The following is a 26,080-nucleotide window of genomic DNA, read 5'->3' as shown; positions in this document are numbered from 1 at the left end:
AATTGGCTTCCTAAATCTGAATTCTGGTTGGTGTGAGATTCTTGACAGCAGGAATCTCACCCTCAGATAGATTCCTGTGGTTTTACGTATTACTCGTCCAAACCCTTCCCTGGGGTAGCAGAGTCATGGAATCTCTAGAGCAGGGTTTCTCAACCTTGGCAACTTGAAGATGGCTGGCTGGGGAATTCTGGGAGTTAAGTCCACACATCTTCAGGCAGCCAAGGTTGAGAAACACTGCTCTAGGAGGAGGACATGATGTAGGATAACAGCTCTGTCTGTCTAGTCAATTCCTGATGGCTAAGAATTCTGAGAGGTTACACTCTCTAGAATTATCTAGAGGTTGTTTTTGAGAATAAATACTAATTTTTAGTGAAATAATAAATCAGTTGCACTGACGTAGGAAGATGTGTTTGAATTCAAGGCTTTCAAGTTTTGTATACGTGCTTAGGAAAAAGAATTAACTATATAGGTAATTGATAATATTATTTTTGCCTCCTCTTCAGTGTGAGCTGCCTAGAACCTTTATTGGGAAGCACATGCAGAAAGCATTATGTATTAATCATTATGTGGTATTACTGGCTCATTAAAATAATATTTGGCCCGTGTTTCTCTCCAGCTGTTTCAGTATGTGGCCAACTGCCTTGCAGACTTTATGGAGAAAAAGGACATAAAATATAAGAAATTACCTCTTGGTTTTACCTTTTCTTTTCCATGTAGGCAGAATAAATTGGAGGAGGTAAGTCCAATTCTACTTGTCGCATTATAAGCAGAGTAAAATTATTAACTAGGATTCTAGAGATAAGCACTTGTAGGTGCTCTAAATACAATGGCATTCCTATATTCACAGATACGTAAATCTGTGGAGTCCTTGGTGCTCTCTGAGCCTTGTTGTTTTCTTGCAGACGTTTCATTGTCAGGCTAGGCAACATCTTCAGTGGCACTGAAAACAACAAGGCTCAGAGAGCACCAAGGACTCCACAGTTCAACCCTGAGCTACAAATATTCACTTTGATCGATACTTAAATCTATTGTGCACCAATAACCATGTATGTATGATATACTGTATCTGTCCCAAATGTAGACATGGGGTCATAATTAATCTGATCTAATATTATAGTGAAACCCAGGCTGGTGTAGTGGTTAAGGCACCAGGCAAGAAACTGGGAGACTGTGAGTTCTAGTCCCAACTTAGGCACAAAGCCAGCTGGGTGACCTTGGGCCAGTCCCTCTCTCTCAGCCCTAGGAAGAAGGCAAGGGCAAACCACTTCTGAAGATGTTACCAAGAAAACTGTGGATTCATCCATATAATTGCCAGGAGTCAAGTCTAAATCAAAGGTACACACATACACGTAGATCATAAAGCTTGGGAACTGGATGTTTCTCTTGGTTTTATTATGCTTGAAAGAGTCCTCATGGTTGATAATTTTTTTGGTAACAAATTACGTACTGTGCCCAAATAATTTAATGTGTGCAAGCTAATGTAACAGTATGATATATCAATTAGTTTTTCAGCCAGATCTGGTCTGAAACCTTGCTTTAAAACAATCTGAAAGCAGGCTGAAGATGAGAGGACGTTGGCCAGCCAATCCGTGCCGTCTATCTGTACCCCTGTCTGAAAAGAAATGAATGGTGCTTGATCTTTGTGGCAAAGGAATCCATTCAGTGCTAGTCAATCTGGCTGTGCCAAAATCCCATGTTTTCTGTCTCTGAAACTAGTATAGAATAGGGAAAGTGGGCTCCTCCAGGAATCACTGAACTTTAAGACCCAGGACTTGTTCAGTTTGACAACTGCAGTTCAAAAGCAGGAAGAAGTTTGGAGTTTTCTGTCATGCTCCATTTTCTTTTGAACAATGCACCATTAGTTAAACATGATTTTATCAAGTCACTTTTGCTGAGTCGGCAGTCACAGATGTTCATGGATTTACATTAATGCAGTCTGATTTATCATCGCTAAGAAGAACAATAAATGATTGCTCTTTTGGTAGGGGGTCCTTCTTTCATGGACAAAACATTTTAAAGTCCGGGGGGTACAACGGACCGATGTGGTGAGCTCTCTCTGCAAAGCCCTCAGGAAGCACAAGGCAAGTTCAGCACTGATACGTTTTCTTAATAATCTAACTGTGTTTCAGCTGCAATGTGTATATTGTTTATTGATGTGCCTGCTGGGTAGGAGGAGAACTGTGTTGGTCTGCAGTGGAAAAAAATCAGGCGTCTGGTGGCAGCTGTTCCGACTTTTATTAAAAGGCATAAGCTTAAAAAGGCAAAAGCTTACGCCTTTTAATAAAATGGGTTTGTTGGAAAAGGTGCTATCAAACTTCACTGGATGTGCATACTGAATCTGGCACACACAAAAATGGTTGCATTCATTACTTTATTTCAAAATGGTTTCTCCTACACTTTGATTTATTTGTGTAATTTCTTTGCAATAGAAGCCTGATAATTTGACTTTTTTTTTGCCATTGTTGAAATTCCTGACTCATGGTGAATTATCTGGAGCCATCTGGGAATACCAGTGATCCTGCTCATATCAGCTCTGTCCCATAACACAACAATGTTGATTGTATAGAAAAACTTGTGTAATATCCTGAATAGATCTTACTTATTTTTTAAAAAATCTTTATATCTTTATTGTTTGTAGCAAAACGATCCTTAATCTTAAAAAAATGTATTTTTTAAAAAAAAGGAAAAGTACAAGCTAAAAATACAAAGGAAAAGAAAAAAAATCATTTACCAATGAATTCACTACTATAATATGAACAATGCATAGATATTATTGTAAAATATCACAGAATCTCTTAATAATCTAACTGTACACATATTACTGCATCCTTTGATTAGTAGAAAATACTTCACTGCCTTTTCCAAAACAAACAAATGAATGGATCTTACTTTACTGTTCTGTTGTATTTGTACCATTAGGACATTGATATAGAAGTCTTGGCATTGGTCAATGACACGGTGGGAACAATGATGACCTGTGGATATGATGACCAGCGATGTGAAGTTGGTGTCATTATTGGTAAGTCTATATCTTTTTAGTAAGAAGACAGGGTCAAACTGGCTGAAGTTAAGACTTATATTCTAGAATGGTAACCATTGGGTTTATACTGGACTTAATTAGAAAAAATTACAGGTATCGTTTTAAAATCTTTTAATAATTCAGTCTCGGCATTATGCCTAATTTAACCCATTTATTTTATAAAACGAGATTAACCGCGGAGGTTTTCACTGTTTTGATGAAAATGAGCATCTTTGTTAATTGTGGTTTTTACATGGTTGTTTGGACACTGGCTCTTGGCCCTTGGCTGATGTACTGTTGAAGTTGCGAATTTAATTTGTTTCAAGCTGTGCCTCCCCCAGCAATCCTGTTACCCGGTACTTAATGCATATAGTTCTAAAAAGCATCCTAAATTGAGGTGTTGGAGCGAATTAAGCTGTTTATTCATCTCTCCATATTTTCCATCCTTCAAAATGTAACGGCTGAGCAGGAACAGGCACCAATGCTTGCTACATGGAAGAGATGAGCAACATTGATCTAGTGGAAGGTGATGAAGGCCGGATGTGCATTAACACCGAATGGGGGGCCTTTGGAGATGATGAATCTCTGGAAGATATTAGGACAGAGTTTGACAAGGAGATTGACTCGGGGTCTATGAATCCTGGAAAACAATTGTAAGTGGAGTTGCCAGGCTGTTGTAAGGTAGCAATTAAGCATACATTGGAACAGAAATAGGACTGAATAAGTCTAACTCCAAAGATTGGTGTGGTTGGTGGAGATGCTATATAAAAGTGCTGGAGTCCAAATAATTTGGTAAGCTCTACATTCCAAGGGAGCAAAGAGGCCCTTTTAAAGACATCTATACCGGCTTTTGGTTAAGACGATTTGCAGACTGATAGCTTAAAAAAAAAACCAACTGTGAACAGTAATTCACATAAGCTAAACTGACCACAATCTGACACATTTCAGACATTTGGCATCTTACCTATCTGAAATGCAAAAATGCCATCACTGGAATAATTCCAAAATATGACAGGTCTATATTTTGAAACACATGTTTTTCAAAGAAACCTTTCATTTTGAGAAGAAATGTTCTGCTGAATTGAGGGTATAAGTGGGAAGGGCTAGAACAATGGGCAGCTCTTGTTAATAGGTATAATCAGCTTCCTTTCTTCCTCCCCCTCCTTCTTCAGCATTGTCATAATCATTTTTTATCCAGAGAATTCTGCGTATCCCCAAATTTGCTGCAGTGTGCAAATTAAAACGTAAAATAAATCAAATTTACTTTCTGTCTTGATCCTACCCACTTCTTATCCTGACAGCTGCTACTTTTGGAGTGCAGATCCAGACATGCTACTGATTGACCATGTGTGGCTCTGAGCAGGGGTTATCAAAAAAGTCAAATGGCAGCTGCATGATTGAAGTCCTGCCCCCTTTTAACATGTACTGCAAGGGTGGCATGCATAGAAAACATGGATTGTGTGATTACGGCCACCGTCTTGACTTTTTGGGCCCACCAGTGGGTGCTCCTGACTTTGGGGTGTAATATATTGCACATTTTGGTTTATCTAGAAGAATAGCTAAAAGACCAAATACATTCTTTTAGTAACGTGCACAGCATTATCAAGGCAGGGGGTGAGAGATAACAAGATTGTCCATGGTGATCCAACAATGTATGGCTCAGCTGAAATTAGGAAAAGGAAGTTTCAAACTCGCAGTTCACACTTGGTGCTCCACCAGCTCAAGGCCACCTGTGACCCCCAAAGCCTTCAGCTTTGCTGTATACTTTATTTGCAGTCCTATTGCTTTTAACAAGAACAAGAACAGGGACTTCCTTAATCATATTCTTCTACATGAGGCTGATGGAAATTTACAGAATACAAATATGTTTTGCATCTTTCACATGGTCACAAAAATGAACAGCCTTCTGTATGTTCAATGTCTGACAATCGGCATTTATTATGTTGAAAAATTAAGTGATTGATGATTGCTTCTCCTGTATACTAAGATATCTTTTATATAACTGCTCTTCTAATAATATTAATTGGATTTGAAGAAATTATTGGGGCAGGGGCTTCCATAAAAGTCAAGATGGCAGTTGTGATAGTGTGATGGAAGATTGAATGCAACTTACATAAAACATGAAAAGGGGACAGAGCTTCACCAACGTGACTTTTTGGACATCTCTCCCCGGATATCCCTGACATTTGACTGTTCTCTTTGAATATAGGTTTGAGAAGATGATTAGTGGATTATATCTGGGAGAACTGGTCAGGCTTATCCTTTTAAAAATGGCAAGGAAAGGCTTGCTTTTCAGTGGGAAGTTATCCACAGCTCTCTGTACTAAGGGCAAGATTGAGACAAAACATGTGGCCGCCATGGAAAAGTAAGAGGTTTGAATCTATTCTTTTAGTCTTTGGTACTTAAAAATTGAAACTGTAAGCATATAAAATTATATGTATATTTGTTCAACAAAACTCTTGGGAGTTTTGCTGTCATGGATTAACACAATTATTTCCCTGGAAATGTTTCCTTCCAGTCTCTTGAAAGCTAATCAAATACATAGTCCAAAGTGAGTTGGCTGCTGTAAGCAGCAGGCTTGGGCTTTGGTCCTATCATTAGGGCCACAGGCAACGGATCTTTGGTGTTTATGCAAGAATAGCAGATTTTTCTTTTTTTTAAGAAATCAGTAATTGATTGATTGACTTAATCTTGGGATTTTTCCTGGCAGAGAGAGAGGGAGGTATTTGTGGAATTTTTGGGTGGTGGTGGTCAGGTGCTCACTTGGATAACTATGCACTTTGAACTGGGAAAGTAATAAAACACAATTGCTGTTCTGCATGTGGCAAAATACCACAACCTAGACTTGGCTGACACTAATTTGAGGACAACATAATTCCATCTTCAGCTACAGCAGCCTTATAGAAATCTTCATAACTGCTTCTCCAAAGTCATCTCTGTGACTCTCTACAATAGCAGGGCTTCCTGGGGGTGCGGGTGGGGGGTAAACAAGTCAAGGAGGCAGCCATGAATGCATGATCAAACGGCATTCAGAAAGGGCCCTCCTGCTGCATCATTCATAATTCACAGAATGCATCATCAACTTTCATGAAGTCACTATACCTCTGGCTGATCCAGTGTTTGTATACAAGAAGGAGCTCTTGGCTTTCCTTCCCATAACTGAAATCCCATTTTTCTAATTTCTTGGTTGGGGATCAGGTATAAAGAGGGCCTGAGCAACACGAAAGAAATTCTGAGAGAACTGGGCCTGAACCCCTCTGAGGAGGACTGTGTTGCTGTCCAGCATGTCTGCACAATTGTTTCATTTCGCTCAGCCAACCTCTGCGCCACGGCCTTGGCAGCAATACTGACACGGCTTCGTGAAAATAAGAAACTGGCGAGGCTCCGAACCACAGTTGGAATAGATGGGACCCTGTACAAGATGCATCCACAGTAAGTCCGACGTTAGGAGTGTGGAGCAGGAGAGCCGTGGGATGAGGGTGGCTCAACTGCATGCCACGCTTCAGTCTAATGATATACCAGTGAGTTTAATGATAGGCAGATATAGTGGTACCAGCCAAGATGGGCTTCAGAATCTGTCAACATTTCTTGGCTGCATCAGTTCCAGAATCAGTTTTAATCCAGCAGCAGATAACTCGGCAGTTCCTGACTCCATAGCCAACCCATTTTTAATGTGATGCATATTTCTCCCCATTGTCATTTTTTTTTAATGGGGAAAATCGGTCTTTTCCCTATGCATCATGATGTTCCCAATGCGGTCAGGAGCCTCAGCCATGCTTGTACAGCCCATGGGACAGTTTCTGACTGGAGGGAATTCTTGACCAGTATGCAGTTAAAATGGCAGGGGCTCTCACATTCCTTCTTTCTTCCCCACAACTGATTTTGGGTCTTGTCTGTGGAATGTCCGGTCTCCTGATACCTGTGTGTGTGTGGCTTGGAATTCATCTGCCTTCCCACCCAGCGTCTTTGAGGGTCGCAAAGCAGGTCAGAGTCATGAGAAGAGCATTGTCGCACAAGCCCCGGCCCTTTTCTATGTGTGCCGTGACATTGGATGGGTGGAGCTTGCAGCTTAAAACCACCATGCTGCTTTTGTCGTTCCGATCAAAGCGGCAAGAACTTGCAGTGCTGTTGTTCCGTCCAACAGCCTAGTTGCTGCCACGCTACCAGGGCACTGCTGTTCAGAATAAGGCCCTTCAAATGCCATTTGGCCTTCATGTTGTCCTAGTCTGTAGCTACCGAGACTTCTGACATACAGGCACAGTGCTTTACTAACAACAGAGGTTTTTGTTTTATTTTGTTTTATTTTATTTTTATCCCACCTTTATTATTTTTATAAATAACTCAAGGCGGCACACATACCTAATACTCCTTCCTCCCTTATGTGCATTTATTATATTTTGTGCAGTTTTCCATCTGCACCATTCCTGATTGCAGCTTTTCAAAATCTATGCAGTTGCTTGCAAATACATAGAGTGTGTGTGGAAGTGTGTGGGTGGGTGAGTATACGCATGTATATCTGTGGAAGCTAGCAAGTTATTTTCTTTTCAAGGACAAGACACAAAGAAATTTTTGTACAGCCTGTGCAATCTACATCCTGTATGTTGCATGTACTTCTGTGGGCAACAGGAAGTTGGTTTACAAGGTTGTCTCTAGAGTTAGGACCTAGCTTGCAAAGAATAGCTTGAGCATGTAACATATTGGCCAAAAGATGCCCAAACTGATACTGTCCTTACTTGCAAGTAATGCTGCATGGTAACACATTGGTGAAGGCTCATAACTTAGAGTAGACCTTCTTTGTACTACTAAAAAGCATTATGTGAAAGGCTTGCTGAACCAAAGCCATATTGGGCAACGGAGGTTAATCTCCATGGCCCATCTGGTGGTGACCGTGGGATGGAAAACAACAGTTTGGAAGGTAAGAGGAGTTGAGAGCATGAATTAATGAATGATGTGAAAGAAGGAGAAATTGTTATGAGTCAGTACGAGAGGAGAAGGATGGTATACATCTGAATGAAGGTGGTCAGTTCTTATGCAGTTGAGTTGATGCATATATGCTGGGAAGTGAAGGTGTAGGTTTAATAGAAAGTTATGTTAGAAATCTCCAAATCAATAATACATACAATGGTTGCTCACTAGATTAAAACCAGCTGTTCTGGAAACTGAAGTTAATGGACCCTAGAGAATACAGCTATTTGCAGAAGTTGATGACATTCCAGCAGAATTGTTTAAATTCTTACAAGACAGTGCAGTTAAAGTATTACTTGTGGTTTGTAAGCAGGTATAAAAACATAGAAGTGGACAAGGGACCGGAAAAGATTCGTTTCTATATCAGTACCAAAAAAAGGACAATGTTGCAGGAGTTGAGAGGAAGAGGAAGTCCAAGGACGTTGTAGTTGGATGGAGTTGAGATCCTCAAAAGGGAGAAGTGAGATGTTTGAAGAGGGGATGGCAGCGAAGCAGTATATAGATGTGGTGGAGGCAATGATGGTATGCAAGGAGCGGCAGGGTGAATGGTACTGGTATAATCGAGATTGGCATTCTTCAAACTTGGCAACTTTAAGATGTGTGGATTTCAACTCCTCAGATGCTGGCTGGGGAATTCTGGGAGTTGAAGTCCATATATCTTAAAGTTGCTGTTATGGACATGCTGATGCAGGAGAGGGGGGCCCTCTCCAGGGGGAAAAAAGCATGTGCAGTACTGATTCTCTTTGCCTCCCTATCAAGAAATCCAGAAGAGAACCGCCTTAGCTTTCTGAGCTTTCTGGTAGGAATTTGCTGGTGCTTTCTCAGTTTAGCAGGATTCTGCATTGTAGAGCAGAACAATAAACACCAGAGCTAAAGCGTCTAATCTCAGCATGGTTCTTCACTCTACGTCCTGACAGTTGCCAAGTTTAAAAAATGGTGATTTAGATATAGTGATACTTACTTTCCTTATCACATACCTCATTTTCCTTGGCTTGCTCTTCCTTACTCACTGTATGCATTTTGCTTAATGTTGTTTACCCCCAAAAGAATGTGCTGTATATACAATCTTTTGTATAATTAAATATTGGCTAGATTGGAGATGTCAAGAGAGAGCCTTGAATGTTGATCCCTGTGCTCTTGGTCAAGAAAAATACAGACATGCCTATGACTACAGTCTTTGCTATCCATTTAGATCTAAAAAATAAAAAAAAATGAAGAAACTCAACCGAATTTTGATTTAAGAAGCATTGTGAAGGCTTCGGAATCAAAAAGCCTAGTGGTCTGGAAATTTTCCCCATCTCTGGTTACCCCGTAACAGGTTGAAACAAGAGCAAATTGCATTTACTTTGCTCTGCTGATTAATACCTGTCTACTGAGGGAGAAAGTTAAATGAGGCATAATTCTGATGCAGCAAAAGAAGCACTTAAAAGAAGCCGGATCCAGATATAAGCGTCTGCAGAGGGACCAGTGGAAGCTCTTCTTCATATGCTGTGGGTGACCATGGTTCGTGAAGAATGGGGTACGGGATGGGAGGTGCCGAGGGAGGTTGGGGACACTTTTGGATCCTGTCTCTCAAAGCGTTAGGAAGCTGGAAGAACTGCCGTGGGAGGGAGGGAGAAATCCAGTTCCGATAGCCTTGTTGCATACACCTAGCCTTTGTTCTTGTGTAAAACCAGCCACTGAGGTTTCATTTTTAACATTTGGCAGAAGATGAAGATCAAAAGCCTTCCTTTCAACAGATTTTTAAAGGAAGAGAAGTGTAGTAAGGATGTATTTTGAAAATGAAGGAGCTCATCTGAATATCTGAGTGGCTGTCTGTCTGTCTGTCTATGGGATTTGATGGACTACAGATGTGATAGATTTTACAGCGTAAAACAATGTACTGTAGAAGCACACAAATAAATGGTCCACAAACCTCTTGTGTTGGGGGAGGCAATGATCTCATCTGACAAACAGGGATTGACCTGAAAAACTGCAGCATGATAGAAGGAGGATGCGCCCTCTGTTTCTTTCCCCCCAATTCTGCTGCTGACAGCAGAGCGTCTGCAGGGAGGGCAGGGTCTTGTGTCCCACCTAAAAGTGGGGGAGCTTGCAAGACGTTGCTGTGACACCGCTTTCATCATGTTGGCAAGAACAGCCAGAACCTGGCAACGGTGTTGGCTGCTGACGTTGCACACTAGTTGCGTTAAATTTGGCACAAGTGCAGGCATCTCCTTGATCTTCCTTTCAGGTATGCCAAGCGTCTCCACAAAGTAGTCAGACGGCTGGTGCCCAACTGTGATGTTCGATTTCTGCTTTCGGAGAGTGGAAGTGGGAAGGGGGCGGCCATGGTCACGGCTGTGGCATGCAGACTGCTGTCTCAGCGGAAGCAGATTGACGCGGTCTTGGCCTCTTTCAAATTATCCAAAGAGAATCTCATCGAGGTAAGGAACAAAATGAGGACAGAACTGGAGCATGGCCTGAAGAAAGAAACCCATCCTACAGCCACTGTGAAAATGCTGCCGACGTTTGTTCATGGCACTCCAGATGGCACAGGTATTTCCTCATTTCTTTCACAATTTTATAGGCTGCCCACTTTGATAAGCTCAAGACAATTTACAAAAATCTGAAAAAAATCCATAAAACCAGGAGCAATCAATAACTGAATAACTATCTGCTAGGCAGCCTACTACATACAGGTAGTCCTTGCTTAACAACCATTTGTTTAGTGACAGCTTGGACTTACAGTGGTGCTGGAAAAACTGACTTGTGACTGGTCCTCACACTTACAACTGTTGCCGCGTCCCTGCAGTCATGCGATCATGATTTGGGCACTGGCGACTGGTTCATATTTATGACTGCCACAGCATCCCATGGTCATGTGATCGCCATTTTCGACCTTTTTGGTTGGCTTATGGCAAGCAAAACCAATGGGTAACCATGTGATTCGCTTAATGACCATGTCATTCGCTTAATGCCTGCAGTGATTTGCCTAACGACTGCCACAAAAAAGATCACTTAATGACTGCTTTGCTTAGCAACCAAAATTCCGGTCCCAATTGTGGTTGTTAAGCGAGGACTACTTGTACCAACTATGTCCATGGGGTGGGATGAGTGTCAAAAATGCCAAGGGGTGGTGGTGGAAGTTATGAAAAATCCCATACATGGGGGAATGACCTAATATAATATCTGTATCTCTCTGCTCTGAGAGATTTAGGGAAGATGGACTGTATATATCATTCTGAAATATGTGCGTCTAAATTTCTGTTGAACTTCCTGGTGATGCAAGTTTTATTGCTTTTGAAAAACAATGCATTTTTTATTTTAGTGCATTTTCCCCCTGGATACTCAATTCTCTAAGTGATAAATGGAGACTGACCCAGCGTTTTGCCCCACACTTATCTCTCAGCAGCCATGGTGTGCAAAGTGATATGGACTTCCAGAACAAGGATGGGAAACCTGAAGCCTTAGGGCCACATGTAGCAACTAGATATCTTCTTTACAGCTTTTGGAGGTCATCTGGATACAATGGATAAAATCTGAGGCAGTGTTCCCTCTGTTTTGAGGCCAGAAAAATGCAACCACTATAGTATCAGCCCTAGGATATGCTTAACCCAGTGTTTTTCAAACTTGGCAACTTTAAGATGTGTGGACTTCAACTCCCAGAATTCCCCAGCCAGCCTTTTTCTGGGAGTTGAAGTTCACACATCTTAAAGTTACCAAGGTTGAGAAACACTGGCTTAACTGAACCAAACCCTCAAAATTTCTTTCAACTATGAAAGATAGAAAACAAAAAACTTGCCTTCGTTCCGTGAGAGCGCTCCTCCCACCTCATCATTGTCCCATTCTGCTGCAGCTGTTGCCCTCCAAAATGCCTTCAATGGGACCTCACCCAGCCATAAAAAAAAAAAGTGATGTGTCCTTGGTCTAAAAGTGCTAAAATGCTATAAATCATGAATAGAAAGTTCAGATGTTTCTAATGTACCCTAAACTTTAGCTTCCTAGAAAGATCTGGGGGCATGTGAGAGAATGGTCGAGAATTGGTCAACTGCATACTTGGAGCTATATCTGAATATGAATTGCTTACATCTGAATGTAATTACTTGAGAGCAAATTTGCCTAGAATTCAGTATGTCTTACACAGATGAAAAGCTATTTTTGAGACGATTTATAGTCTGCAAGTTGGACAGGAACATTCTAAGCAATTGAGAAGGACTTCAGTAAATATTGATTGATTTTTTTCTATTGCAGAAAAGGGAAAATTCTTAGCTCTTGATCTTGGAGGAACAAATTTCAGAGTTTTGCTTGTCAAAATCAGAAGCGGAAGAAACAAATCGGTTCGGATATACAATAAAATATTTGCTATTCCTTTGGAAATTATGCAAGGAACAGGAGAGGAGGTAAAAGTTAATTCTTAATTATTTATTTCTGGGACTTATATGCCACTCCAGTCTAACAGGGCTTCTTGCTGATCCACATGTATCTAAAATACCGGTATTAAATGCTGCTTTTCATTTTTGATTGTTTTCCTTCCAGCTATTTGATCACATTGTCCAATGCATTGCAGACTTTTTGGAATACATGGGAATAAAAGGTGCACGGCTCCCCCTTGGCTTTACATTTTCTTTCCCCTGCAGGCAAACAAGTATTGATAAGGTAAGAAGGCTGAGATTTTGCTCATTGATTTGCTTCTATTCTTAATTTGGTTTAATCCTTGCCCATTGTTGCCTAAGAACATGCATTTTAATAGATGTAATGCTTTCATTCCTGTTAGATCATCTCTAGCAGAGTCCTAGAAAGATCTTGAGCACTGGCATTATGAGACACTGTATAAAATCAGTGCTGCAGTGTGTAAAAGTAATGGGCATTCTTGTTAATTTTGCTCGAACAAGGCATGTTTAGGTGGGAACCGCTGACACACGCAGCGCTGGGCTCTTTCTGACCAACCCAACCACGGCATGGACGTGTCCTGGGAATCAACTTTGTCTCCCACACTTCAGAACACTGCCTTTGCCCTATCCCAAGCCTATACCTTGGGCTGAGTTTAAAGTTACCCTCTGCTGTTCCACTTTTCACGTTCTCCCTCTTCTCCTGACACAATTCCTGCCACGGACACATGCTTTAGCATGCGTCATTGATCATGGAACTGCTGAGATGGTGAGGGGCTAGGATCTGCGCAACTTGCAATGGCTACTGGTCACCAGGCTTTGCCCTTCACAGCTGTTGGCTTTGGCTGCAGGAAAGGCCATTGACCTGGTTTGTGGAGAGGCATCTACGGATACAGTGCCTGATCAGTGCTTCCCAAAAGACTTGTCAGGTCTCAGGTGGGCTCTGTATAAACATGGGTTTTTCTTTTGAAAGAATGCTGGATCAGTTCTTAAACACAGGTTTGGTGCTCTTGTGCTAGACCAGTCTCTAAAAATTGGTCTAACACTTTCTTCAGAGGGTGCCAGACTTTGCGCTGTGCAGAAAGTCAATTTCATCACAGAAAGAAAGGTGGAACAGCGTAACCCTCCTGCTCTTTCTTCCAAGGAGTAGCATTCTCTGTCAGGAAGTAAATTTGGATATTATTCAAACATTCTCCTAAAATGTAATTTGTGGAAATGAGCCCTTCCTGAAAATGTAAAGCCAGCTTTGAGTTTGGGTGATCCAACTCTTTCCTCTTCCATTGGTGAACACCTTTTAATTGTCACTTTTTGTTTTCTAGGGGGCTCTTGTTGGGTGGACAAAAGGTTTCAAGGCAACCAGCTGTGAAGGGGAGGATGTTGTTGACTTGCTAAGGGAAGCCATAAAACGGAGAAATGTAAGTAGGCTGCATGAGCTAAACCCCACCACCAGGCTGAGCATGAGCCACTGTCTACTGCAATTCTCCTATCAAGTGGGTTGGTTTCATTAAGAAAAATCTGTAAGTCATAGGGTCCTATGCACTTTGAAAATGATTCAGAGGAAGCTCTTTAGAATTTGCAGGGACCCAGAATTTCTCTGCTGTACATTAAAATAGCCCATCTTTTATCAAGTCTTTGCAGGGTGAGAAAAATGCGGTAGTTGCTTTGAGCAGTGGACTCATTAAAATGACTGTAGGGCTTCGTTTTCAGGCACGTGTTGAAGTCTGAGAAAAGATGGGAAGCTTTAATAAATAGATGCAGGATGTCCATGGTGGGGGGGAAGTGAAAAAAGTTCAACAAGGTCACCATAACTATACAATCGAAGCCCCACCCCTTTTTAATGTGTGTTGTGATGCAAAAAGGGACGGGGTTTCAATTGTATGACTGTGGCTGCCATCTTGACTGTGTTGACCTCCTCCCTGTGGACACTCCTGAATAGCTGCTTCACTCATACAAGTACTGACATGTGCACAGCAACCACACATTACATTGTTCCCTCTTTTTTTATTTTAGAAACGACTTCCTCAATCTGGTTATATTTATTCGGAAGAAAAAGTAGTTGTGAGGCTCTGGGCCAGAATACGTTTTTAATCCCTGGGCAGATTTATGGAAGAAAATGCTAGCATTATTTAAATAAAACAAAACAAAACAAAACAAAACAAAATTAGCTAAGATTAATTTGGTGCTGCCACCTGCTGGGCATCCTTATATTACAGGTGGCATTTCTGCTCAACTGTGCATCCTTGGATGGGTTTTTTGGCAATCTTCCTTGTTTAAGTTTCTTTTTCAAAATGCACGTCTTCCAAGAAGCACACCTGATGCTTATCCTCCATCAGTTGGCTACGCATTCTTGCCCCATTTATCCTCTGAATAGGCTGTAAGCTCCTAAGCCAGGCAACATGTCCTTTTATTCTACAAATGTTGCATGTATAGATGGCACCAAGCAAATAAATACATGGGACAGTAACAGTAAAATAACTAAAAATATGAAAAAGAAAGAAAGAAATTGAGTTGCATGGTTTTATTATACCATAGCACTCTTCAGGCCTTCCAATGTTGTAAATGAGGAACACATTTTTCCCAATTTCCTTATGATTAACTGCTTTTTTAATGAATAAACAAAACTTCAGGACAAAATTAAACAATAACAATAATATGGAATTACCCAAAGGAAAATAAGCAAAGAGCTAAAACAAAAGCAAACAAACAAACAAAAATGAAACTTGGGAATATTCCAACGTAAACATTTTAAAATATTCATGTTCAATATTTCTTTGAGGGGATCTGTTAGTAAATGCAGATGTGATGATTGTAAAAAAGAGCAGGGCTTTAACTGTGTGGTTATGGCTACCATCCTGACTTTGACGCTCTTGGCTACAACCAATAAATTGTGTCTATATCTGAATAAATGTACATTTAATTGTAGGGTTGTTCAAGCTGTTGGGTTTCAACCAAAATACCTTCCAGTGCATGTTAGTATCACTGATTCAGAGGAGGTTGTCCTTTAGTTTTCCACTGTTTTCCAAGTTTTGTGATTATGGAACTCCCACAATGTGAATCAGTTTCTTGCCTTCCAGCAACATGTAAGCCTTAGAGAAAATGGACAATAAACTGAAAGAAGGATTCATTGTCAGTGACTGCTGGGCAAGTTTCCTGATTTCTTCCAAACTTCTGACTAAAAGGAATAACTAATTGAGAATTGCCAGTAAAGATGGTAATAGATACCAGTTTGCTTAGAACCCAGCCAACATAATCTAAAAATGCAGATTTCCCTCACCTTATGCAAATTGCTTTATGTCAGTTTGTTATTATGCAATTGATCATTTTAATCCAAGAATTCTTTATGCAAACAAACAAAACTATTATGTGATTTGTGCTAGCATTTGTCACAAAGATCTGGAAATATGCCAAGTTTTCCTGCCAAAATCCCTGAGCAACTCTTAGGTGACAGGTTGCCCACTTTGCTTTATATAAAGCAGTGTTGATGTAGAACAGTGTTTTTCAAACTTGGCAACTTTAAGATGTGTGGACTTCAAATCCCAGAATTCTGCTGGCTGACATGCTGGCTGAGGAATTCTGGGATTTGAAGTCCACACATCTTAAAGTTGCCAAGTTTGAAAAACACTGATGTAGAAGTTCTGAAGAGTGGCTGAGCTCCATTATGGAGCCCCATGGTAAGGAATGATGGAACACTGTCATTCTGCTCAAAGTCAATTGTGCATCTTTTGCACACTTGCTCCATCAAAGCTGGGTAGCCAAGACTGGAGAGGTTGAGGCTGGAATGAATATCTCCACCTCACTCTACAATTAGAAACACTTTGTGCTGAACTGAACTTGTTTTACCTTTGTAAGTGCCTGGTGAGATTTTTCAAGGGCTGCTTCAATGTTATGGACATTTTTGTTTACCAGCTGCTAAAGTGAAATACAGTAGAACAGAAGAATGCAAATGACCCACCTGTGATTTAAATTATTATTCAAATCAGATCATTCTCAGATGTTGTAAAGCATTTTTGCAAGTACATGTAGTCCTTATACGCAACACATTACAACATTGGCCTTCCCTCACTCAATTTCTGTTGCAGGAATTTGATTTGGATATCGTAGCTGTGGTAAATGACACTGTTGGGACAATGATGACGTGTGGTTATGAAGATCCACATTGTGAAATTGGCCTCATTGCAGGTAAAATGAGAGAAATATATAGCAGACAACAACACAACATTTTAACCTTCTTGAGCAGCAGGAATATAGATAAATGGGATAATGCTAGTTTTCACTGATGGTCTGCAAAGGAAAATTGTAAACTGCCCAGAGTCCCTCTTTGGGAGGGAGCTGGGCGGTGATAAAATTTGAAAAATAAATAAATAAATAAATAAGATCCACAGATGTTGATTTAGCTTAGTGAGGACTGTAATCGATGTGTTTCCTTTTTACTTCACATATATAAGTTTTAAAATTGATTAAAGGAATGGGCACTTTTTTAGGGCTACTCCCTCTGAGCTGCAGATGTCCAGCTGACCTATAGATGACAACAGTGCAGTGTTTCTCAACCTTGGCAGCTTTAAGATGTGCGGACTTCAACTCCCAGAATTCCACAGCCAGCATGGGAGTTGAAGTCCACACATCTTAAAGTTGCCAAGGTTGAGAAACACTGAGTTAGAGTTTTGTGATTTTGTATTGCCATCTTGAGATTGTCTGGATTTTTGCAGCCCAGATATGTAGCCTTAGTCTTTCTAGAGTAGCCATTTGAACAACTCTTGAGTTATTGTTTTGTGTTCTGCAACTGTGGTTTTCCATCTCCTACATTTGAACTTCCACGGAGAGAAAATCAAATGCATTTCAACAAAGATTTCCTCATGCTTTTCTTCTCCCTGTTTTAAAGCCTCTTTTTCCCCCTTTTTTTCAGGAACAGGCAGTAACGTGTGCTATATGGAAGAAATGAAGCATATAGAAATTGTAGAAGGAGATGAAGGCAGAATGTGCATCAATACAGAGTGGGGAGGATTTGGTGACAATGGCTGCATTGATAATTTCAGGACAAAATACGACAAAGAAGTGGACTCGGGCTCTCTGAACCCTGGGAAGCAAAAGTAAGGATAGGTGTTGTAGTGCTGCTCCAAAATTTTCAAGCAAGATTATTGGTTTTCTTGGGAACTCATGGCCTTCTGCTAGAACCAAGCAGGCAATGCAAAATATTAGAAATAATCTGTCTTTTCCAGTTGGGAATACTCCAATATCCATCGCCACAAGGCAACATGCAGGCTGAGTTGGTTGCAGTTAGAGCTCAAATGAGCATCAAGCCATTGGAGAGGAAGAAGGAGAAAGATGTGTTTTTTATTCAAAGCCATAATAAAAAAAACCAGGAAGACTAAATAGTATGTTATGAGCTAGTATCCTTAAAGTGGATATTGCATCAATGCATCTAATGTTGTCTGAAGCATTATAAAAACGTAACAAGAATTGCAGTGGCATCTGCAGGGTTTCACTGACAAAAGCAGTGTTGCAGTGTCACGCTGCTTTGTGATGTAGGCCACGTTGTGATGTAGCAATGCAAATAGAGAAGGGATGGGGCTTGTGTGTCTCGACACAGTTTGGGTCATCTGACCATCCTACCTCCATTGTGGACACCCCTGAACAAACATAATCAAAATCCTCATCTTGTGTCAATGACTACCCTCTCATCTACAATGTAGAGTTCACCGTATTTTGAAATATGATTTAAAAAAATCCTCTGCATGTTGGAACAGAATAGTAATCTCTGAGTGTAGTGAACTGTAATATAGTAATAAATCTTTACATGCTATCTAGCCAAAGCTGTTTTCACAATGACTTCATGTTTTCTAATGAAAATATGTAAAATAGCACTAGCAATATTAAAGTATTATTATTAAAATATTAAATACAGCAATAGCTAAGATTATATCTCATTTACCAACTCTTTGTTTGACAAGAGTACTTTGGCTGTTCTGTAACTATCATCAAATCTACATGGGGGAAAACAAGGAAAAATTTAGAAAAAAATTTATTACAGCCTGTACATAAAGTCCATTTATGCACAGTAATAATGAACAATATACTTGGTGTTGTTCAAATCCAGATGTTTTTCTTTGGTGTTAAACAGATATGAGAAAATGACCAGTGGAATGTATTTGGGTGAAATAGTGAGACAGATCTTGATAGACTTGACGAAGAGAGGACTTTTGTTCAGAGGCCAGATTTCAGGATCGCTGAGAAGAAGAGGAATATTTGAAACCAAATACTTATCCCAGATTGAAAGGTACAATTTGTGTTGCACAAATAACATTCTCTCTCCGGTGTCTACCTGCTACTTCTCTGTCTCATAAGAAAGAACAAACATCTGAATGAGGTTCGTGATTTATTTATATATTCTCCTTATATAAAAGATAAAGACTTGGTTATGAGAGCCAGTTTGGTCTAGTGGTTAAGATGCTGGAGTAGCCGCAGGAAAATGAGTTCTAGTCCTGCCTTAGGTGTAGAAGTCAATGAGGTGACTTCTCAGCCGTAGGAAGAAGGCAAAGCTAAACCATTTCCGCAGATGTTGCCTACAAAACTGCACTGGCTTGTCCGTGTGGTCACCAGAAGTCAGATCTGACTTGAATGGGAAAAAAAAAAAGGCTCAGTTAAGTTGACCTTGACCTCTGATGAGTACATGGGCACATCCATGAAGTTTTCTCAGCAACCATATGGAGGTGGTTTGCCATTGCCTTCTTCTGGGATTATTTCTGACTTCCCAGTTTAGCCTAAGACCCGAGATTTCGTGCTATGATCAAACCTGTTTAGGTTTTACAAGATCAGCCAAAGTCTGGTAGGTATTGTCACCTAGTGGGGATTTCATTATATATATATATAGTTATAGTTATAGTTATATTTTTATTTGGGGTTCAAATCAGAAGTAGTCTAACAATTTGTGTTTACAAATCACAAGCAACAAAGAGAAACTTTTTGCATAATTATGGCCGGTAACACTGGGATTGGCATCAGGTATAATGGTACAATAGGGATGCGATGGCACTGCGGGTTAAACCGCTGAGCTGCTGAGCTTGCCGATCAGAAGGTCGGCGGTTCGAATCCGTGTGACAGGGTGAGCTCCCGTTGCTAGTCCCAGCTCCTGCCAACCTAGCAGATCGAAAACATGCAAATGTGAGTAGATTAATAGGTACCGCTTCGGCGGGCAGGTAACGGCGTTCCGTTTAGTCATGCCGGCCACATGACCACGGAAGTGTCTGCGGACAAACGCCAGCTCTTCGGCTTTGAAACGGAGATGAGCACCGCCCCCTAGAGTTGGACACGACTGGACTTAATGTCAAGGGAAACCTTTACCTTTACTATAGTGGTACAAAGGAGGTTTAAATCTGTAGCCTTCCAGATTTTGCTAACTACCAGTTCCTGGTCATCTTCTTCATCAGCCAGGCTTCCTGTGACTCCCGGGAGCTCCAGTTCATGAATATCTGGACAAGGAGAGGTTCTCTTCTGCTGGTTATGGCAATGTTGTCTTAATGTTCGAAAAATTATTTGGGGTTGTATTTCAGGTGTTGTGAAATAAGATAAGAGCAGCATGCAATATTTAGATAGAGTTCATTCTTAAATCATGGAGAAAATCTGCCTCTGGTTGCTAGGAGTCAAAAATGACTTGATGGCATATAATCAATCAATCAATCTTAAATCCTTGTTTTATAGGAACCATAGTCATAGATGAGAAGATTCTAGTGCTAAGGAACTGACAAAATCTACACCCCAGCCAAATATTTTTTAAAAAACAGAAATGCAGCTTTCTAGTTCTTCCTAACAGCTACTGGCTAACCAGAAGTGTCTGTTTAATTTTGGCTGAGCACAGTGATTGCCTTGCCCTGCTGCAAGTGAGAAGGATCCTGCAACAGCTCGGGCTGGATGGGACTTGTGACGACAGCATCATTGTGAAAGAAGTGTGCGGTTGTGTTTCGAAAAGAGCTGCCCAGCTCTGTGGGGCCGGATTGGCTGCTGTCATGGAGAAGATACGTGACAACAGGAAACTTGAGCACCTCAAAACTACTGTCGGAGTGGACGGTACCTTGTATAAGCTACATCCACGGTGAGTACTTAGCATCTCTTTGGCTGTAGGGACTCGTTTTTCAAGGGTAGTAAAGAACCAATGAAATATTCTGCTTGCTGGATAGGAATAAAAAGGACCGAAACCTTTTTCATGCTGCACCTCTGAACTGATTACACGTTTTTGCATTAAGATGAAAATAAAAGTTCAAAAAGTTTTGCTGCATACAAGCAGAACCTGAAAGGAAATGGGAAACACTCCTCAGCAGAGAATGAAACACCCCTCCCCCCGGGATACTCCATTTCATTCCTCCCCTGATCCCCTTCCATGCTTCCCTCTTTTTCCCTGGTTAGGCTCCTCATAATAGCCTTCCCCACTGGCATTCAACTACAGCCCCAGTGGTTTCCTGCTATGTCCCCATAACAGGGCCTTCATTTTGGCCCCAGCCTGTGAGGGAGGCAGGCTTAAGCTGCCCTTAACTCTACTGATCTTTCCCAGGGCCACAACTGGGCGGGTCAAGCGGGGCACGTGCCCCGGGTGCTGCGTTGGGGCAGCGCCAAAATGAGTGCTGGGGGGGCACCAAAACGAGCGCGGGGGGTGCCAAAATGGGCGTGGAATCCATGTTTGCCCCGGGTGACACAGACCCTAGTTGCAGGCCTGATCTTTCCCCCCTTATTCTGACACCATCCAAGGGCAGCATCCGCCCTCCAAGAAACAGACACCGTAGAGAGTCCAGGAATACCACTTTGTTGTTGTAGAGTATAATAACCAAATCTTGGAAGCCTCTCAGATTTTCTGTCTACCCCATCTTATGCTGAACAAAATCAAGGTGGGGTTATTTTGAGATTCTTTCTCATACTTTCTGCTTTCTCAGGACTGAATTGCTGTTTTTCCTCCCTTAATGGTTGATTCATTGCTTTCCCACTGTCTCCTCTAGGTTCTTCATGATGTTTGGTCAACTCTGGCCTTGAAGGATTTGGAAACAGAGGCAGGACAGGGTCTGATGTTGAAGAGAGTCAGGGGGGTCCATGGGTGTGGGGATGGTAAAAAAAAAGTCAAGATGGTAGCCACAGCCATGCCACACATGTGAAAAAGGGCAGGAATTTGATCACATGCATGTGGCTGTCATCTTGACTTTTTTGACCGCCTCCCCCCACTGTAGATACCTCTGGCAAGAGCAAACTTCCTGCTAGCATGATTTTCTGCAGACTGAAGAATGGGTGAAAACACCCATTTTCACGATGTATGTAGCAGCGGAAGATGGCAAGAGAAAGCTTGACACGTGTATTAAAACTGTGCAACAATCTGAATTTGAAGAGGAAAAGGAAGTTGGAGAGTGTATGGTTGTGCCTGTCACATCTATCGACAAGCGGCATCACTTTCAGGATACGTGGATTTAAGGAAGAGCTAACTGGTGTGCTCCCATGTGCCCTAGATAAATTTCCCCCTTCTAATCCTGATCGCTCACACATATACATATCTTTTCGCTTAAAAATTAAGAGAAATTAAATTAAAAATGCACAATTAAAAATGTGCATTTTTCACAATGGGTCATTTTTGGCTTCCCCGTCATCCTTTTTCACCCCACGGATTTTTTGCACTTTTGTAAATGGTGAAGTTCCACTGAGATCGCTGATTCCATTCCTGGCATGTGGTTTTGCTGCTTTGGCTGCAATATTCCCAGTTCAAGAATAAGCTTATGTTTAACATGAAGGAAGTCCACTGCTACGTGTGATTAAGGTAGCAAAGCATTTTCTATATACAGTATATTAATAGCACATTCATTGGTACATACTGTAATTAAGTATCGCTCTTTTTCAAATGATGGGCAGAGTCCCCTCCATGAAACAATGTCCTCAGAAAGGACCTACTGTAGAAGGTAGACCTTCTCTGCAGCGCCCTATGGAACAACCTCCTCCTGAGATCTGGAGGCCCCCTACCTTCTTAGCTTTCGAGAAAGCCATGAAGATCTGGCTCTCCCCCCAGGCATTGGGCCAGGATGAGAGTTGAGTCCAGCATGTGTCCACATGGCCTGGGACTGCTATGGTGCCTTGGTTGTGTGTGATGGTTTTAATTCTCTGGGTTCTTGTTGTATTTACTGTGTTGCTGTTGTTAGCCGCCTCGGGCTGTATTGTATAAGACGGGTGGCCATATCAATCTTTTAAATAAGTAAGTCAATAAAATAGTCATACGATTGTGCTATTTTTTTAATTTTTAAGAGAAAAGATATGTATATGTGTGAGCAATCAGGATTAGAAGGGGGAAATTTATCTGGGGCACATGGGAGCACACTAGTTAGCTCTTCCTTAAATCAACGTATCCTGAAAGTGATGCCGCTTGTCGATAGATGTGACAGGCACAACCATACACTCTCCAACTTCCTTTTCCTCTTCAAATTCAGATCGTTGCACAGTTTTAATACACATGTCAATTTTTCTCTTGCCATCCATCTGGAAAAGGGAATTTCTAATTCAATTGTCATGTACCTTTTAATGAATGGAAATTTCTATAAATGTGCACGTCATCAGAGCCATAAAATAGAAGCCTTCTGTCATGCTGAAGATGGTGTACGAATTCTTATTGTTAAAGAAATGTAATATCTCTTTCATTGTTAGAAGGGCATCATGAATATTTTATAGGTGTTCTGCTTCACTGATGCACCTGAAAATAGCCTAAAAACTTTTGCCAACATTACTTAATCAACTAAATAATTTATTTATCAAGCTTAGTTACTATTTTTCTGAAGTCCTGATATTATCTATCTATAATATTATGAAAATATAATATAAATGTAAGTGTATCTTTTGGTTGAGACAGCATTGTATTCCGTAGCCCATAACAGAGATGGGACTTCATGTGGGGCTTCCTTAGGATGTTCAATCAGTCTCAGGAGCGAGGACAGTCTACTGACTCACCAATAAGAAATATTCACATCATGGGGGTGTTAACTGGTTGAAGGGAACTGATAAAGCCCCAGACGAATCTGTCTTGGGTTACATGTGGAATGTTTGTTCAGTGGGAAGTTTCTTCCACCAAGAGGTCATGTTTCATATTTATTTTGTACCCTATGACCTCATAAATGTATTGCACAACCTGGACCAGTATATCTCCAATGGGTGCATCTCTCTGGGGTACAATCCCCAGAGAGCCTTTGGAAGCAAGATCTCTACAAGTCACTTAAACATCATTTGGCCATTGTTGCATCAAGAGAAGAGGCTTCATATTATTTCAGTGATGGCTGAGGGATACCCAGAGATACTTCAAGTCACTAGTGAGGTCCTGCCTGGGCTCATTTGAAAGGTTATGAGAGAGGTGACACTATGTGGAGGAATAGTTTGGAAAATGTTGATTTGAGGTACCCGGATTTTGAAGCGAAGAATCCGTATTTAAAGAGTCAGCCTTTATATTCCTTTCTACAGTATTGTGGCCCCCAAAGCAAAACCAAGGGTGGTGTGCAGTTTGCAAATGTATTGGTGTTTGGTGTGTGCAACACTAGTGTCAGGGTTAGCCCTTCCCAAAGCAAGTGCATCCCTCCACTTTTCCATTATATCAGGGAACAGGAAACCTTTTTAGCTTGGCGGGGGGGAACCTTCCTCTTTCTGCCTAGCCTAAGGCTTTTATAATTTTAATGAAAAGAAAGTTTATTTACAGGAAATATGAGGAATGTGGACCTTGTAGGAAGAGAGCCTTGTTAGCCCATTGTAGCAAAAAATTGGAAGGATTCTGGTAGCACTTTTCTAACAAATTTTATTAAATTATGCCTTTTGATAAAATTTGGTAATAGGAAAAGGTGCTACCAGAGTCCTTGTGAGGAAAGTGAAAAAGCTCAGCACTTGACTTGCTACATACATCCTGGAGGAAAGTCAGAAAGGAACACGGACAGGGAAGTGGACCGTGGGATTAACAGTCTTGTAAACAAGGGCTGGCAGAGTGAGAGGTAAAGGAAGAGCTTAGAGGGAATCCTTATGTGTACCCCACTTCCCCTTGTATTTGCTAGTAGAGGAGGAGCTGAGAAGCAGGGCATCTAAAGTCACATCTTCACCATGCTTAAATCCTTTGCTGTTATGGAGAATGAACATGTAGTCCTCGCTTAATGACTGCCCTGTTTAGTGACATTCGAAGTTGTGACAGCACTGAAAAAGTAACTTTATGACTAGTCCTCACACTCACAACTGTTGCAGCGTCCCTGCAGTCATGCGATTGAGATTCAAGCACTTTGCAACCAGTGTGTGTTTACAACTGTCACAGTGTCTGCAGTCACATGATTGCCACTTGAGCACTTCACAGCTGGCTTCCAACAAGCAGAGTCAATGGAGAAGCTGGCAGTGAAATCACAAGTCACGGTCACGTGATTTCTTGCTTAATGACTGCAGGTGATTCACTTAACCATAGTGGAAATGAGGTTGTAAGCCCAGCAGGGTCATGGGATGTCTTGCTTAACAACTGTGTCACTCAGTGACAGATTTGCCAGTCCCAATTGTGGTTGTTAAGTGAGGATTATCTGTCTAATACTATCTTACATTTGAGGTGAGAGCAAAATCTGCCCTTTTATCTTGGGCACACATTGTAGGATTTTTCCCTCACTGGACTGAGGGGGTTGCAAGCCATTCAGAGTATTCCATGCACACTGCATTTCCCTCTCCCCAGTCTTTGCAACATAAACAGTTTCTTCAACCTGTCTACTACCTACATTTACAACTGAAGTATGTAAAACATCAAATATGTCAAAATTTGCTTGTGTTTTTTCTTTCTATGTTTAGCTTTTCTAGGATTTTGCAAGAAACGGTGAAAGAACTGGCACCGCAGTGCGATGTGACCTTTATGCTGTCTGAAGATGGAAGTGGGAAGGGAGCAGCCTTAATTACAGCTGTTGCTAAACGAATGCACCAAGTTGCTGAAAATTAAATTGATCTTACAGACCTGGGTGGGCAAGGGGGATCGATTATAAAGGATCCTGCAAATGCAGTTGCGGCACTGATCAGTCTAAAATGGTCCATCTCTGCAGTTTATGGCCAGAAAGATGTTCAGGATACAATCTGTCATGTCAATAAGGTTTTGCCTTCTCTGGACATTGTTGTCCTAAGCTGCCTTATTCACAACACCATACTTGATATTTCTTCACTATGCCTAACATAATTCAAAATATTGAGTAGCCGGGTTACATATGTTTCTTTTAAAGAAATTGGTTTATTTTAAGTGTATTTATACAATCCCCCTCCATTTCCTAATTTAGTAATTCCTTGTTCATGTTAAAATATCCTTTTACTGCATGAATAATAATTTGAGAGTAGGTATAATATAGCACAGCTGTATGTCAAGTGCTGGTGCTGTTTATCCACTGCAGTGTTTTTTTCATAGAGTATAAGGGTTGGAAGGGATCTTGGGAGATCATCTGGTCCAGTGTTTCTCAACCTTGGCAACCTTGGCAACATGAAGATGGGTGGACTTCAACTCCCAGAATTCCCCAGCCAGCATGCTAGCTGGGGAATTCTGGGAGTTGAAGTCCACCCATCTTCAAGTTGCCAAGGTTGTGAAACACTGATCTAGTCAATCCCCTCCCCCAGTGGAGGAATCCATTATTACAGCATCCCCAACAGATGTCCATCAAAGGAAGCAAAAAGGCTAATGTGTAAAATGCAATAAATTAATATTCTTTTTCCCATAAAGGATTGTCTCCTGCGTGGT

The 26,080-nt window shown here is 41.1% G+C and overlaps 1 protein-coding gene across 1 annotated transcript in view; it reads left to right on the top strand.

Annotated features, from left to right (window-relative positions):
• Positions 1 to 25,810, top strand: part of LOC134500312 (hexokinase HKDC1-like) — a 37,685-nt gene extending 11,875 nt beyond the window's left edge. The window contains exons 4-18 of the mRNA XM_063307535.1: positions 617 to 736; positions 1,986 to 2,081; positions 2,920 to 3,019; positions 3,489 to 3,672; positions 5,229 to 5,384; positions 6,218 to 6,451; positions 10,215 to 10,519; positions 12,215 to 12,363; positions 12,500 to 12,619; positions 13,671 to 13,766; positions 16,431 to 16,530; positions 17,255 to 17,438; positions 18,470 to 18,625; positions 20,204 to 20,437; positions 25,156 to 25,810. Of these exons, the coding sequence (XP_063163605.1) occupies positions 617 to 736; positions 1,986 to 2,081; positions 2,920 to 3,019; positions 3,489 to 3,672; positions 5,229 to 5,384; positions 6,218 to 6,451; positions 10,215 to 10,519; positions 12,215 to 12,363; positions 12,500 to 12,619; positions 13,671 to 13,766; positions 16,431 to 16,530; positions 17,255 to 17,438; positions 18,470 to 18,625; positions 20,204 to 20,437; positions 25,156 to 25,300 (2,379 nt within the window). The 3' untranslated portion in view covers positions 25,301 to 25,810. The remainder of the gene's footprint in view (positions 1 to 616; positions 737 to 1,985; positions 2,082 to 2,919; positions 3,020 to 3,488; positions 3,673 to 5,228; positions 5,385 to 6,217; positions 6,452 to 10,214; positions 10,520 to 12,214; positions 12,364 to 12,499; positions 12,620 to 13,670; positions 13,767 to 16,430; positions 16,531 to 17,254; positions 17,439 to 18,469; positions 18,626 to 20,203; positions 20,438 to 25,155) is intronic.
• The last annotated feature ends 270 nt before the right edge of the window (positions 25,811 to 26,080 follow it).

The sequence above is a fragment of the Candoia aspera genome, chromosome 6 (genome assembly GCF_035149785.1).
Source record: "Candoia aspera isolate rCanAsp1 chromosome 6, rCanAsp1.hap2, whole genome shotgun sequence".
Classification (NCBI taxonomy): domain Eukaryota; kingdom Metazoa; phylum Chordata; class Lepidosauria; order Squamata; family Boidae; genus Candoia; species Candoia aspera.
Note: the sequence above shows the minus strand (reverse complement) of the source record. Positions and strands in the feature narration are given on the sequence as shown.